The sequence below is a fragment of the Anopheles coustani genome, chromosome 3 (genome assembly GCF_943734705.1).
Source record: "Anopheles coustani chromosome 3, idAnoCousDA_361_x.2, whole genome shotgun sequence".
Taxonomy (NCBI): Eukaryota; Metazoa; Arthropoda; class Insecta; order Diptera; family Culicidae; genus Anopheles; species Anopheles coustani.
Window position 1 is genome coordinate 87,900,574 of NC_071288.1, and position 14,803 is coordinate 87,915,376.

Sequence of the window (14,803 nt, forward strand, 5' to 3'; positions counted from 1 at the left end):
AATACCCAAGAAAAGTGAGCCCGGCACAGCCGTAGCACTTGAGATACGTTTGGAAAACCCGAAGTGAGTCCGGCATAGCCGTAGCACACGAGACGAGACCGGTCGAACCCGTAGCGTCAAATTAGTAATACCCAAGAAAAGTGAGCCCGGCACAGCCGTAGCACATGAGTCGTCTGGAGAACCCGAAGTGAGTCCGGCATAGCCGTAGCACATGAGACGAGACCGGTCGAACCCGTAGCGTGAAATTAGAATAGACCTAAGAAAAGTGAGCCCGGCACAGCCGTAGCACATGAGTCGTCTGGAGAACCCGAAATGAGTCCGGCATAGCCGTAGCACATGAGACGAGCCCGGTAGAACCCGTAGCGTGAAATAAGAATAGACCCAAGAAAAGTGAGCCCGGCACAGCCGTAGCACATGAGTCGTCTGGAGAACCCGAAGTGAGTCCGGCATAGCCGTAGCACATGAGACGAGCCCGGTGGAACCCATAGCGTGAAATTAGAATAGACCCAAGAAAAGTGAGCCCGGCACAGCCGTAGCACATGAGTCGTCTGGAGAACCCGAAGTGAGTCCGGCATAGCCGTAGCACATGAGACGAGCCCGGTGGAACCCATAGCGTGAAATTAGAATAGACCCAAGAAAGTGAGCCCGGCACAGCCGTAGCACATGGGACGAGCCTGGTTGAATCCGCATTATCGTGGGAGAAACAAAAGACCCATGGAAAGTGAGATCAGCGCAGCCGTAGCACATGGAGACGAGCCCGGTCGGGTCCGCAGCGTCGTGGGAGAAACAAAAGAAAAGTGAGCCGGCACTGCCGTAGCACATGGGACGAGCCAGGTTAAGTCCGAAGCGTCGAAGGAGAGAGCACTAGAAGGCGAACTCGGCGCAGCTGTAGTACGTGCCACGAAACAAGTGTAGCAACACACGGAAAGAGCAATTCTTGGAAGAGTGCGAAAAAAACCAGCGATGAGGCATGAAAAACGCAACGAGAACAAAGTAGCATTGGGAATTGGTAATGCCGGGGACGAACTGGAGGAGAAAGCAAAAAAATTGTCATCGCAACGTACTAAAAAAAAAACAAGCGTATGCCGTAGAGCTTACGTGAAAACAAAAGAAAATGGATTTCAAAGCAGCTAGTACCACAATATCACCTCACTTGGGCACAGTAATGGAACCGGAAAATACCCGTTAGAGCCGTTCAACTCTGAGGCGAAAAGCTCAGACCAGAGAATGGAATGGGAAGAATGGCCCAGAGCACTGCTTCTTATCCTAACCTAGGAAGGGCTGAAGACGAAATTCACCCACCGCAATTGCAAATACCATTTGCCAACAGGGAACTCCCGGAATTCGACAACGCCGTCAAACGCCTGAATAACTTCTTCGTCGGCAAACGCAATGAACGCATTGAATTGGAAGTATTTCGAAACATAAAGTAGAGTGACGAACCGTTCAACCAATTCTTACTACGATTACGCACACAAGCATCAAAATGAGGTTTGGAACACGCGAAGAAAAGGAGATACTGCACCAAATCACCGCCGGTGCTTGTGACGGGAGAGTGCGTGATAAAAGGTTGGAAAATACCATGAAACTGGACGAACTCATCAACTATGTACTTAAACGAGAAATGCTGGCTAAGCGAAAGGCAACCACCCCAAAGACCAAGAGGTATTCCAGGTAGATAAAAAAAAAAAACGGCAACACGTTACAGAGAACGACTTGGACCATATAGAGCTGGAATAGAGTGTACCCGATGCGGATCCAGAGAGCACACGGAGAACTCTGTGGAAAAGTCTGCAAGGGAAACAACAATCGACCACGAGGATCGAGCTATACTTGGAAACGATCGACATCCAGGAATGCTGTTCGAGAACGACGTTCCTCCACTGAAGAGCGGGAAATAAAAATACAGGAACAAAACGTAAGCAATAGTGATGATTAGGGGGTCCGCGACAGACGAGCGGTAGCTCCGGTTAGAAAATCGGCCCATGAGCGCCGGGGCTCACCACTTCGATGGCGTGGGTTCGGATCCCAACCGAGACCAGACCCTCCCCTGTACGAGAGGACTGACTATCCACGTACAACAGGGAAACAAGTCTCGTAAGCCCTTAACGGGCAGGCATGACCAAGAGGTCGTTACGCCAAGAAGAAGAAGAAGAAGTGCTGATAGAACAAATAATATAAATTGAGGGCTAGTAGAATCCATTATAGAAGAAACTGCAGATTGGCTCACCCACGAATCGGCACGACTGTTTCATGGTTAAGTTAGCGAACATTAATCCTTATTCCTCTACCATAGGCCGTATCCGATAATAGCTGCAACGTCATCTGCAAAGTTTTCACGCTCCGCTTTAAGCGACTCGGGAGCAGCAATCAATACAGTGACAGAGACCGTATGGGGTTCCATCGAAGCTACTAAATGCACGATATACAAGGAAAAACTCGGATGCGACCGCAAAATAACAGCTTATGCAAGCCAACAACAACTACAAATCCTCGTTGTATTTCAATCATGGATCTCGGTCAACGTAACGAAGCCGAAAACGTATGCTGAATTTTTCGTACGAAAAGGCGCGCATAGATCATAAAAGCCTAGAACATATTTTCGAAGGCAAGCACCAAAATGCAAAAGAGCTTGCTCGAGAGGCCACTGAAGCAGGAAAAATCCTTCGATGAGGACTCAGAGCACTACCTACGCAACATCACTGATGGATCAACAGTGATTACACTACACGACATCAGATAAGAAACACGTAAAGATATAACTTTAAAGACGGTTATGAAAGCAATAGAAGCTGATAGCTGGCCACCTTCTTTGGTTCGATACCAAGCATTCTCCAAAGAATTGGGAGTCATTGATGGAATCGTTGTAAGAGACGACAGGATAGTGCTTCCGGCCACTCTACGCGATAAAGCCTTAGAGATAGCGCACAGAGGGCACCAGGGGATTGTGAGCATGCGCCGGAGTCTTCGCGAAAGAGTGTGGTGGCCTTACATGGACCGTGATGTTAACAAATGCATATTACAGTGTGCGGGATACACAGCAGTTAGCCAGCAAATGCCAGCCGAACCCATGTTAAGAAAGGAGATGCCCGACCGAGCATGGCAAGATCTCGCGGTTGATTTCTCCTCGGCAAAGGAATTCTAGTGCTCGTTGACTACTACAGCCGCTTTATCAAAATTATAGAAATAAAAGCTACAACCGCAGAGAAAACTATAGACGCACTAGAGACAATCTTCGCCGAACACTCATACCCCGAAACTATTCGTAGCGACAATGGACCACCATTCGCCAGTGAAGAATTCAAGGCTTACTGTGTAAACAAAAATATCCGCTTGATACATTCCATACTATATTGGCCGCAGATGAACGGCCTCGTCGAAAGAGAAAATCGGGGATTGTTAAGAACCCTCCGTATAGCAAAACCACAGAGGAATGATCGGAGAAAAGCGATCAAAGAATACAACTACGCATATAACACTACGCCTCATTCTGTAACTGGAAAGCTCCCTCAGAACTACTAACCGGTAGGCCGGTTAAAGATCTCCCTCCTTTGAGGAGCGACCCCTACTGGAATAGGGACGAACAAACCAAAGACGAAGATGCTATCAAAAAAACAAAAAGGCAAACTTTACGCTGATAAGCTTAGGAAGTCGAAACCCTCAAACATCACAGTCGGCGATGAGGTTCTAATGAAAAACTACGACACGGACAAATACGCGCCTAAGTTCCGCCAAGAAATATATAAAGTAATAAAATGCTCCGGAAACGACACAATAGTAGTTTGCGGAAATGGTGTCAAATACAGGCGGCCAGTGGCACACCTAGTGACGGTACATACAAAGGATAACGCCGTAACGAACCGGATACCCCCAAAGCAGCTAGATCAACCACCGATGCGCACTCATGCAGGAAGTAGAGCACTTAGAAGGCCAAATGATAATCCTATTCGCCCAAAGAGGACACTAAAACGACCTTATAGATATCAATAATTGTATCGTTCGTTTCAGAAATAAACTGCAGCAGTGGAAGCCCTGCGAAGAACTCTGTCAACCTCCAATACGCCGGGAAAAAATCATCGGAACCGAAGATCACAGAATTGAATTGTTGACCGATTTTTTTGTCTTAATTGTTTTTTTCGAATTTGTGTAAAATTATCCTTAATTTAGTTGCGAGTAAGGAAGGGATGTAGGAGTAGGGATTGAAGAGAAGAAAGGAGAACTAAAGAGAGAGCGATCGCACGGAAAGAGAAGTTCCAGAACGAACGATCGGTCAGTAGCTAGGTGACAGTGCAAGGTGACGGACGGAATAAAGATTAGTGGATTCTACAGTACGAAGCAGGGAAACGTGCAAAAGTGACGTGTTTCGTGTTCCAGATTTACACTTTTTAAATTCAGCTGACGGAAGAAATCGAAAACCGAGCGACGCATGAACAAATTAAAGCATACTGGGTCGAGTTTAAGAAGTTTAGCTAAAGTTTTTATCTTTCAACTTTGAAAGATATCCACGAAAATGTTAAATTGTTTCACTCGAGTTTTTAATTGCAACAATCCGATTAATTTTGATTTTGAAACACAACCAGTAGCATCATGATGCCTTTAAAATTATCAAAAAATTTAGGTTTTATAATGGAAAAAGTAAGCAACTGAATTACGATTATTTTGTCTACTTCCATTTAACGTATCATTCCTATTTTTGATGTTTATAAGAAAATACTTTAAGCCACAGCCAAACAAGGAATATCATTTTAGGCTGATACTTATTTAGTATTTCTTTATTTGATGAACGAATCATTTTCTTTTTATTTATAATGTCACCATAAGTTGCTTTGCTTTGCTAAATGGTATAATTAATTTCAGTGGGTTTTCCTTCTTATACTTTGTTGTAACTTATTTACAAATTATTTTCAATGTGATCTTTTTGTACGTATGTTCCAAGTAGTATTTTTAATTTCAATATGAATAAAAATAGATTTAAGTAAACATTGTCTTACTTTACTACTAAACTTTGTCCATCTTTTAATCCAGTTCATAAACCGTGCATTTCCAATACTCTGTTCCAATTTCTCTCGATTACTCCATCGTTTATTCAAAACCCGAACCTACGAGTTCGCAACGAAAAATAAACATAAACCTACCCGGAAAAATACAGTTGATTCTGTGGGTCGATCCGATACAAAACTCCAAGAACCTCAGCTCACTCTGGCCAGAAAAGGCCACACACGTACGCCACCGGGACGTTGCCAATATGCAAACCGATCGGTTTTATCAACCGCCTCCCGACAGTTTGACGATTGTTTATCGCGAACAAACGGAAACTTCACACCATTTTCCACCCTCCCCCGGTGCTTTTCCCCGTCTGGTGTGGGGCATTTTTCCTATCGACGGCCTCCCGCAGGATCTTCCGTGTCGTGCCCACCCCCCGGTGCAGTGGCCGCCGGTGCCTATAAATAAACTTTTCGCTTTTAATAATTATTGTCTGCCGCCGCGGGGTGGCCGCGGCCGAGTCTAACTTTAGTCACTCAACGCCGCCGTCGCGCCGGAGCGCGTGCTCTTTTCTCAAGCCGTGCGGCCAGATCGGGGATCATTGTGTTCGTTGCTGCCAACACTAGGGCGTGCGTGTGTGTGTGTCGCCATTCGGGGTGTTCCACACGATGTCGCGACGCGGTTTTTCATCGATCCCGGCCACCGGGGGTTTTCGGGGCCGATACATCGATCGTGCGCGCGCCCTAGCCGGCAAGAATTTCGCCAGATCACACGGATCGTCTGGTTGTGTCGTGGCGCCAACAGCGGATGAACTTCTTCCGAATGTGTCCCCACGAAAAAAAAAACGGTAGAGAAGAAAAAGGAGGAAACACAAACTTGCACTCGCGAACTTACCGAGCGTACATTCCATCGGAAACTATCGCTGCAATGTGTTTAATTTAATTTCACCACACCCTCACAAACACACGGCAGTTTCTAAGAGGTGAAGACACTTCACGAGACTCTGGCTCGAGGTCTGCGATATTAAATTTGCCTCCGCGGGCAAGCGATGGTGAATATATGTATAACTTCTGCGGGGCGTCCTGTTTTTGCAGCGCGCTGACAAACGAAATTCATTGCTATCTTGATTGTTGTTTATTTATAAAACTTTCCCTTTGAGCGAAGAACGGTGTGTGTTCCGAGAGTGAAGCTTTGAGGTTCGACTTTAAAAACGTTTCGTCTGCCGGTGTCCCAGTGACTTTTATATCTTTTTCGTTTTTTTTTTGTTTTGTTGATAATATGTTTCATAAAGGATAAATTTTATCTTATTCTTTATTTTTAACAAAAAGTGTTTCTTAGTCTTAACCAAAAGTAAAAATATGTGCCAAATTACCAACACAAAGATTTCAATAAAATAAAGTCAAGAAATATGACCGCTTTTTGAAGACCTGAAGCTTGCCACCAGGGAAAATCAAAACAAATAAATTTTTAATTTCTCATACGTATCAACAGATATAGAATTTGTTAAGAAGTATCTACAGCTAAAACAAAATTTGATTGCTCTGTACAAAATAATAATCATTGATCAAATCTTATAATATTGTACACACCGGAGTTGAACCATAGTGATTTTCACAAGCACGATCAAAAATGTGTTTTCTGATACGCTCAAAGAACCCGTCATTCGACAGCTCGAGACACCGCGTTTGTAGCGTATTATGCCGTGGGTTGATTGAAGTACTTCCTTTGCGAATCGGTATGTGGATACGGTCAACCTTGACCACCGTAATCCACTCTGTATGTTTCGTCTAGCGTTGTTATGTCTTGCGAAATCGTAGTAAATGCAAAGTTCTTTTGCTCTTTTGAAAAATCAAGAAGGTGTGCGTGTGTAAAGTTAAAAGAAACCAAGAGAAATGCTGTCGATTGTATCGTTTTCTTATTTCAAATGAAACTCACACTTTAAAGACAATTTCTCTATAAAACAATGCAAGTTTTCTTATGTACTTGTTTAAATACTGAAAATTGTTTCTAAAAACAAATAACTTTGTTTGATACAAATCTACTACGAGTAATCTTTAATTGAAAGGAAACGTAATTCCATCACTTTCTTTTTCAATAACGACGTTTCTTGTTCCCTCGTTCCTGCTGTTCGTTTCTATTCAATAAACAGAATCGCATTAGTAATTCTATTTAAAGGATAGACAGCTGGCTATTGCGATCCCTACATTCAATTTACTTCCAAGCTGTGTGCTTACTTCCGAACGATAATGTTTTGGGATTGGCATCATTAAAGCTACCCTTACGAAACAGCCCTAGACACAGCCTAGTTCAATACATTTGTTTTAAGCTCCCTTTAGTACTTTTTCCATGTTGTGACCAGAACTCCGATGGGATAAAGAATATAGAAACAGAAGGGTAAATTGTGGGAGATAATAACAAGAAAAACCCTCATAATGACGACAAAGCCCTCAGTCCATAATCTTTACTTTTTTCAGGCGAGCTGTACAACTTTCCCTTATAATCATGCTGAAAACAAGCTCTTTACCCTCAAAATTACTTTTCTCTGGTATTATCTGTTCGAATGTTTCATCTGATCCGATTTGTATCAAAGAGAAACCAAAGTTCTAAGCGTATGGAATATTTTGGTAAATTATCTTAAACCAGTAAGACCAGCATAAGCAAAATACTCTCTCATTTCGTATAGAAGGTCTAGAAAACATAATCCGATAAAATCTTTCAAACTCACCTGTTTCATGAGAGGGACCAGCATCTTTTCCACCGATTTTATTTTGATATCTAGCATGAACTCGTTTGTTGACGTCCCTCCCGTTCCGCCGGGCCCATTATGGGTGCTTCCTTCCGCCATGATGCGTGCTAGCGACATTTCTGTTGGACTGGTGACACCGTCGGCGACACTTACACAATCATAAATATGTCGTTATCATTCGGAAATTGATGCACTTTTATCGCAAACGTTGTTGCTTCTTAGTTGCTCCCCTATTCTATAATCAAACTCTCACCTAACGGAAGCACATTTAGTTTCGTAAGTGAATGCAAACTGGCTTTCTTTCCACTTTTATTCCGGCCGACGGGATAATCATCTTTGCTCCCTCGCCATTTAGGGATTTGATTCTACGTCATCGGCTGCTTATGCCACACACAACACACCCAACCACCAACCTCAGCGCCGGGTATATCACCATCTAAAATATCTCATATTTTCCCCGCTACACCGCACTTTCCTTAATCCCACTTCGATGCGTGTCTTATGAAACGCATGGCACATTATTTTCCACAATTTCCGCGGCTACAATTACTACCAACCAACACCACTACGTAGTAGCTGTACAGCTCTCCCTAGTGGGGAAAATGGGTTTACAAGTGACAAGTGGCAGGAAGGTGGTCCGCATAAATCCGCTACGCTAGAACGCTCCCGTTGTTTTCACCGCCATACTAACAAACACATCAGCACACACACACACACACACACACACACATTCGTTGGCACGATCACTCATACCTAAGCGATCGATCGCTGATTTTCACCAACCCCCGATCGGCGACGATCTTTGCACCACGACGCACGGGCGAAGGAGCCGATTTTGCATTTTCCACCGAACACACAACAATTCAACAATTATTCAACCACGAAATAACACGTCGCCTGACGGACGCCGTCTGCGCGTGACATTTGCCGATGGAAAGAAGATAGATTAAGAGCCGTGTGCTCCATCTGCTGCATTATCTCATCTCGTGGCGGGTGCGGAAAATATCTTTTCACGTTTTCCCCCTGCACGTCGCACACTCGCGGAACACCAGCGTCGGGCTGGCCGGGCCGGGAGGTTGGTTGGTTCACTGATCTCTCGCGCGGCAATCTGTCAAAAACGCGGGATAGCGAAGATTCACGGAACGGGGGCCCTGGCCGCACGGGTGTTCACATTGCCCGCACGCACACCAACGCACCGGGAGATGACATTTTATATTTAACACAATTTCCCAACCTCACCACACGCACACACACACACACGCACACGAACACCCTTTGAGTAGACGCGAGCTCGATCACGAGAAAATCGAACCACCGACCATTCCGGGCACCGTGCGGAAAGCAACTGATCGGTCGGAAAAACGACGCGCACGCAACTTCCTCGAGATCACTCGCGTACGCGAGAGCAACCGGGGAAAATCGCTCCTTCACAGAAAGGGGGTGGGAAATGCCTTAGAGGAAAACCTCTTGAGAAGAAATTAAACGCGAAGAGTAGATTCGGGAGAGTTTTTCTTTGGTGAGAATGTTTAATGGAAGATATTTTGGCTCAAATGATGTAGGTAAAATCCAAACCTGTGATTAATAGTTTATAAACAAAAACAAAACAGTACAGCTAACGAAAAAGCGCAATATACATGACTGAAACATTTTCTTATTCTTTTAAATATTAATATTGAAACAAGAAGTGAGAAAAATCAATTATTATTATGGAATCAATCTAAAATAGATTTATTATGACTATTTAATTATATATTTTGGACACGAAAACATGTCATATTGAAGTCATCAACACTAAAAAGAACTTTGTTCCAGACTACCATGCGCTAAGCGATCGAAAGTAAAATCCAATGGAGAAGCATGGTGGTTCATGGACCAGCCTGATAAGAATAAAGAAAAGTAAATATGATGTATGGAAGAAGTCTGACCACAGACATGCTGATAACTGCATTATAATCATATACCGGTTTTAGATGATTTGATTATTTTAGTAGAGATGATTTCTTTAGTTGTTTTTGCTACCAACATAACAATTTTCGAATTTCGAATTTCAAATGTCAAGTGTCAAGACATTTGCAGCCTTTTAGGCGCAACGTGATGGAGAAGCATGGTGTTTGATGAAACAGCTTAATAAAATTAATAAACAAACGATGATTTTTAAACAATTTTTCATTATATATTATCTAAGTGGACAAATTTAGCATCTTAAATTGTAATTGAAGATATTTATAGAGATTTAGTTTCAAAAACGAATGCAAATTTGTACATAAACAATGGGACAAAATGTTTGCCAAATTGAGAAACTTCTACTTCCCGCTTGGAGGAAACAAATAGTCTTTGTGTTGCACCGGGGCATGCAAAACACTAATTCCCATTTCAACTAAGACTTCACAAGCTTAGCATCGTCCAGCGTGGCGCATATGCGTGTTGTTAATGAAAAACTTTACTAGTTTGAACCGACTCCATCGAATCGGTTAATGGAAGAAACCTAATTAGCCAACTCAAGCATAGCGCGGAAGTGCAACCATCAAGCGCATTGGATAAAGTTACGGCGAAGTCTGCATGCGGAAAAGTGAACTCCATCCGAAAACGCGCCCACCCTAGCGTCAATGGTGTGACAAGCGAAAAACCCATCCACATCCGGCGAACGACAAGGATTAAAAGGATACGCTCACGCGGGTTGCAGTGCAATGCATCGGTGCACCGTTGCTGCGTACAACGTGCGGTTGGTGATGAAACTTTTCCCGATACACAATCGCGAATCCAACCGCGGATGTTAGCCAGCTGTGCCGGCGCTTGTCTCTCCCTCCGGACTGAACCACGAGACCCCGCACTACGTCCAGAACTATTATTGAAAGCACCGTTGTTCCGTTGGCGTTTGGCGTTTCTGAAACTGGGTTGGCGCTTCTCGTCGACATCGAACGACTCCCGTCCACCAGGCAAGCAACGAGAAAGTATGACGGACGCTCCATTAATTATGCACAATAGCAACGGCCATAAATTTTACATTCGTGAACAATAAATTATCCTCCCCACCCCAACGTTGGCCCCGGGTCTGTCGGTGTCCATTTATTCTGGTCCGGAGCAAAGCTTTCGATGATGGTTCGCATGGAATTAGAGCCGAGGGATCCCATCACGCAGGCGTCATCCCCCGATGCAACGCGTGCAACCGTGTGGGTCGGATACCCGCGTTCCGTCCATCATTATCCACGACTCATTTGGTGCGATTACATAAAAATGCTCTTTGTGAACGATAAAACGCTCAATGTGGCAGAAAGCTGCTTAGTGCTAGAATAAATGCAAATGTGATGTAACGTGATTACAGGTTATGTTGGTTCAAACAACGTTCTGCATCTTTTCGATTCGTTCGATATTTTCATTTGTTGCAACAAGTATTTTGCTTAGAAGTTAACGAGAAAAATGTCATATAAATGGTTGAAAAATCTTAGTAATTTTTTTTAAGTGACGTTGGAAGTATAATAAGCATGTATAAAATATATTAAAATAAAGGTTCTAGATAATTGAAATAAAATAATTATTCTAATGAACTAATAAAGTGTATCTAAGTCTTCTGCTTACTTTTTTACTTTTTTGTAACTTTATTTTTTCAGTGTAATTTTATAGAGAAAAATTTTTTTTTTCATTTTTATTTATAGTAATTTTTATTTATTCGCCTATTAGGAACATTTCCAACTTGAACGTTCAAAACCCTTAGAAACAAGTTGACCATTTCTAGAACTTTTGTTTTAGTTCATAAAACACGAAAATGTGAAAAATGTCACCAGTTAAATGATAAAAAAAGTGATAAAGTGAAAAATGTCACCAGTTGCGCAATTGATGAAACGTGGAATTAGTATTTTAAACAATTTGTGATATTGCATTTATTTTCAAAACCAGTTTTATAGCTACATTTAAACATACCTTACATCATTCAAACAGAATACCCTACAAAAAATTCATCAAACTGAATTCATTTTAAACCCCAACACTCATACGGATTATACTAATTTTTCGATTCAGATTTTCCTCCTGATTAACACACACTTTTTGCACTTCTCTTTCGTATCCTCGCAATTTCCTCGCAACATTTATCTTCCTTCTACCTCATTGAATTGTACTGTCATCGATTAGGTCCTAATTTGACTCCGGTAACGACTGCGTAGGAGAGCAAAGTGCTACCGGCTTGCGAACGAATTTGTCCGTTGGTCCTCTGCTTACTTTTATTATTTTAAACTCATAATCTCTGTCCTCACTCCTTTTCGTGATTCACTTTTCCAATTCGATGCACTTTCGGCACCCCCAACACCAGCACACCTAGGTTCCGGCAGTGTTCACTCGAACAGTGTAGAAAACGGTGACTGGAACCGGACTGATAAGACGGTAACGTGCGATGAATAAATTGCTCCAGTCTGTGTGGAGATCCTGCATAACCGGCTGCTGGAGTCTCACGAGCTTCCTCGGTTCTAAGGCAACCCCCTCGTGTAAGGATGTCTGCAAAATTTCACTCCCCCGACGGTTGTTAAGAGCAGGAAGCGGCTTGACTATAAAGTTTCTCCTGCTCGAGAGCAGACTGTCTTCGAATTTGCTACCTTATAACTTCCTCGTGCGGGAAGTGAACCAGTGAAGCCACACCGGTGGCTCTTTGGAGTGTGTTCCGACTAACATCATTTGCAGCCGGAGCGCCCGGTTTCCGAAGTTCCTTTCTCCTTCCATAGTTGCGGAGTGCCAAAAATCAATATCAAAACTTTCCTCCGGAAGGCGAAGCCGTTTCGGGCTTTGGGGGTGGGCAAGAGGTGTTGGCTCAGCACGCGGTGGAAGACATTACAACTTTGTGGCATTTTGCTGCTGCTGCTGCTGCTGGGCGTAAAGTAACGACCGGGTGCCGGATTTCCGGTTTCCCCGAGACCGGAGAGTGGGTTGGCTGGCGTGTGTTCTTTGGTTTGTTCCTAACAGCTCCCCACTCTGTGCTCTGGGTAAGGAATGTACACGTTCCGACGGATCTTAACGAATTAGAATGTCTTTGAGGGACGACGACGACTAAACCTAGACAATCGGCTTAGCGCGCCGATGGAACGAAAATCCGCTTTTCCTCCTCGTTCAAGATTTTCGTGTGTTACTTCCTAACTCTTGCCCCGCTGCGGAGGTGGCGGCGAGGGTGGATTGATGCCTTTGCGCTTCCGGAGCGACTCGGTGGGCCCTTGCGTCGGCCGGAGCAGCTGGCGGAAGTTGAACGGTCCGAGGTACGAGTCGGCATTGCGGTCCTTCTGGAAGATGATGGCCTGCTCGACCGAATCGAACGAGTTGAGCGAGTTCATGCCGCTGCTGCCGCTGCTCAGGCTGGAGCTGTTGGAGCTGTGGGCGTCCCGGTCGTCGCGATTCCCGGATCGATCCGGAGCGAGCATTTCCCCGCCATCCCGAGCGCGCTCCCGCTGATGGTGCAACGGTCCCTTGACGTCGATGTTCAGGTACTTGGACACGTTGAAGTTCTGGTAGTCCTTGTCCAGCGTGGACTGGTCGTCGGTCGAGAGGCTGCTGGCACACTTCGACTCCATCTGGGCGAACGAGGTAACGTGCGGGCTGAACCGGTACACGCCGTTCAGCAGTTCGCACACACCCTGACCGCAGTTCAGTTCGCCAGCGTGACGTTGCTGCTGATGGTGATGCTGCTGCTGCTGCTGGCGGGCCTTCTGCTGCTGATGCTGCTGCTGTTGCTGCTTCTGGTACTGCTGGATCTGCTGCAGCTGCGCCAGCTGGTGCTGCTTCTGCTCGGCCGCCTTACGTCGATGGTTCACCAGGAAGTTGGTATCGCCAAACATCCGCATCACCGGGCTCTTGCTATCGATTTTCGTTTCCTCCGAGATGTTCTGATACTCGTGATGCTCGATGAGTCGCTTCTGGGGAACTTGTTGCTGCTGCTGGTAATGATGTTGATGATTTTGTTGCTGCTGCTGCTGCTGCTGATGTTGCTGATGGTATTGATGGTACTGCTCGTGGACGTGCTCTTCCACGCCAGCGAACCGGCTGACAGGCTGTTGTTGTTGATCCTTCGCCGATGGTTCGGAACGCTTCTTCCGTCCGCCCGGTTCCTTCCGCTGCTTCTCGTTTGACGACCCCGACAGAGCCGACGAGCCCGCCGACGACGACGTCATCGTTGGCGTGAGCCCATTAAGGGCGGCCTTTTCCTTCTCCTTTTTCGCCTTCTTCTCCCGCTTCTTGCGCTCCTTGTTCTCCTTCTCGCGCGCCTTCAGCTCGGCCTTGGCCGCCTTCTTGCCCGCAGCGCCTCCGAGCCCGAGCATGCCGAGGCGGGACGCGGGTGACGATGATTCGCGAACCGGCGACTCGACCGGCGATTGACGCACGGGGCTCGGATGCGGTGCCCGGCCCACGTCGACGGTCGGAGATTCGCGCTGCTGGTTCGGCGAATAGCGGAGTATCTGTTGATTGTTCGGATTGAGATAGCTGAACGCCGGAATGCTGCGAATGTGGGCCGGTTCGTTCGGATTTTGCGGCGATCTGTGTGGGTGGCAGGAAGTCAAATGGATCGAATTACTTATCGATGTCGGGAGGGAGTGAGAGTAGGGTTTGATGATTGGTGATTAAGTTGATTACAAATACTTTAGAATGTGAGTTCTATGGTAAACTATGGAGGATGAGTTAATAAAAGCAACAACATATTTGTTAAACTGCTTTAGGATTTTGACTCTTAAAATAAATCTAACCCTACGATTGTTCCACTTATTTTTGAATTGCTTCTTCTAATTTACTTCCAGTAAATTTATAATTAATGTCATTTATACCTGCAGCATATTATTATTTTTACTGTAAGAGTTAGATTTAAATAAAGTCGTAGCATACCATAACAATGAATAAATTTAATCAAATTAATTATTTGTGAACTACCGTTTAAAATTAATTAATTAATTGGAAAATTAGGTTATTTTTTGCAATTCGCAGCACTTTAAAGTAATAATTCAATCTGGTTTATTTTCTTACGGAGTTGAGATGAACATGTTGCGGAAGCAAAGCAAATTTCTTTTTTTTTTATTTTTTGTGTACCCAAGTTATTCGTAAATAATC

The 14,803-nt window shown here is 44.5% G+C and overlaps 1 protein-coding gene across 1 annotated transcript in view; it reads right to left on the reverse strand.

Moving 5' to 3' along the window:
• Window positions 1–11,589: 11,589 nt before the first annotated feature.
• Window positions 11,590–14,803, reverse strand: part of LOC131268831 (myosin-IIIb-like) — a 30,022-nt gene continuing 26,808 nt past the window's right edge. The window contains exon 13 of the mRNA XM_058271113.1: window positions 11,590–14,239. Within this exon, the coding sequence (XP_058127096.1) occupies window positions 12,847–14,239 (1,393 nt within the window). The 3' untranslated portion in view covers window positions 11,590–12,846. The remainder of the gene's footprint in view (window positions 14,240–14,803) is intronic.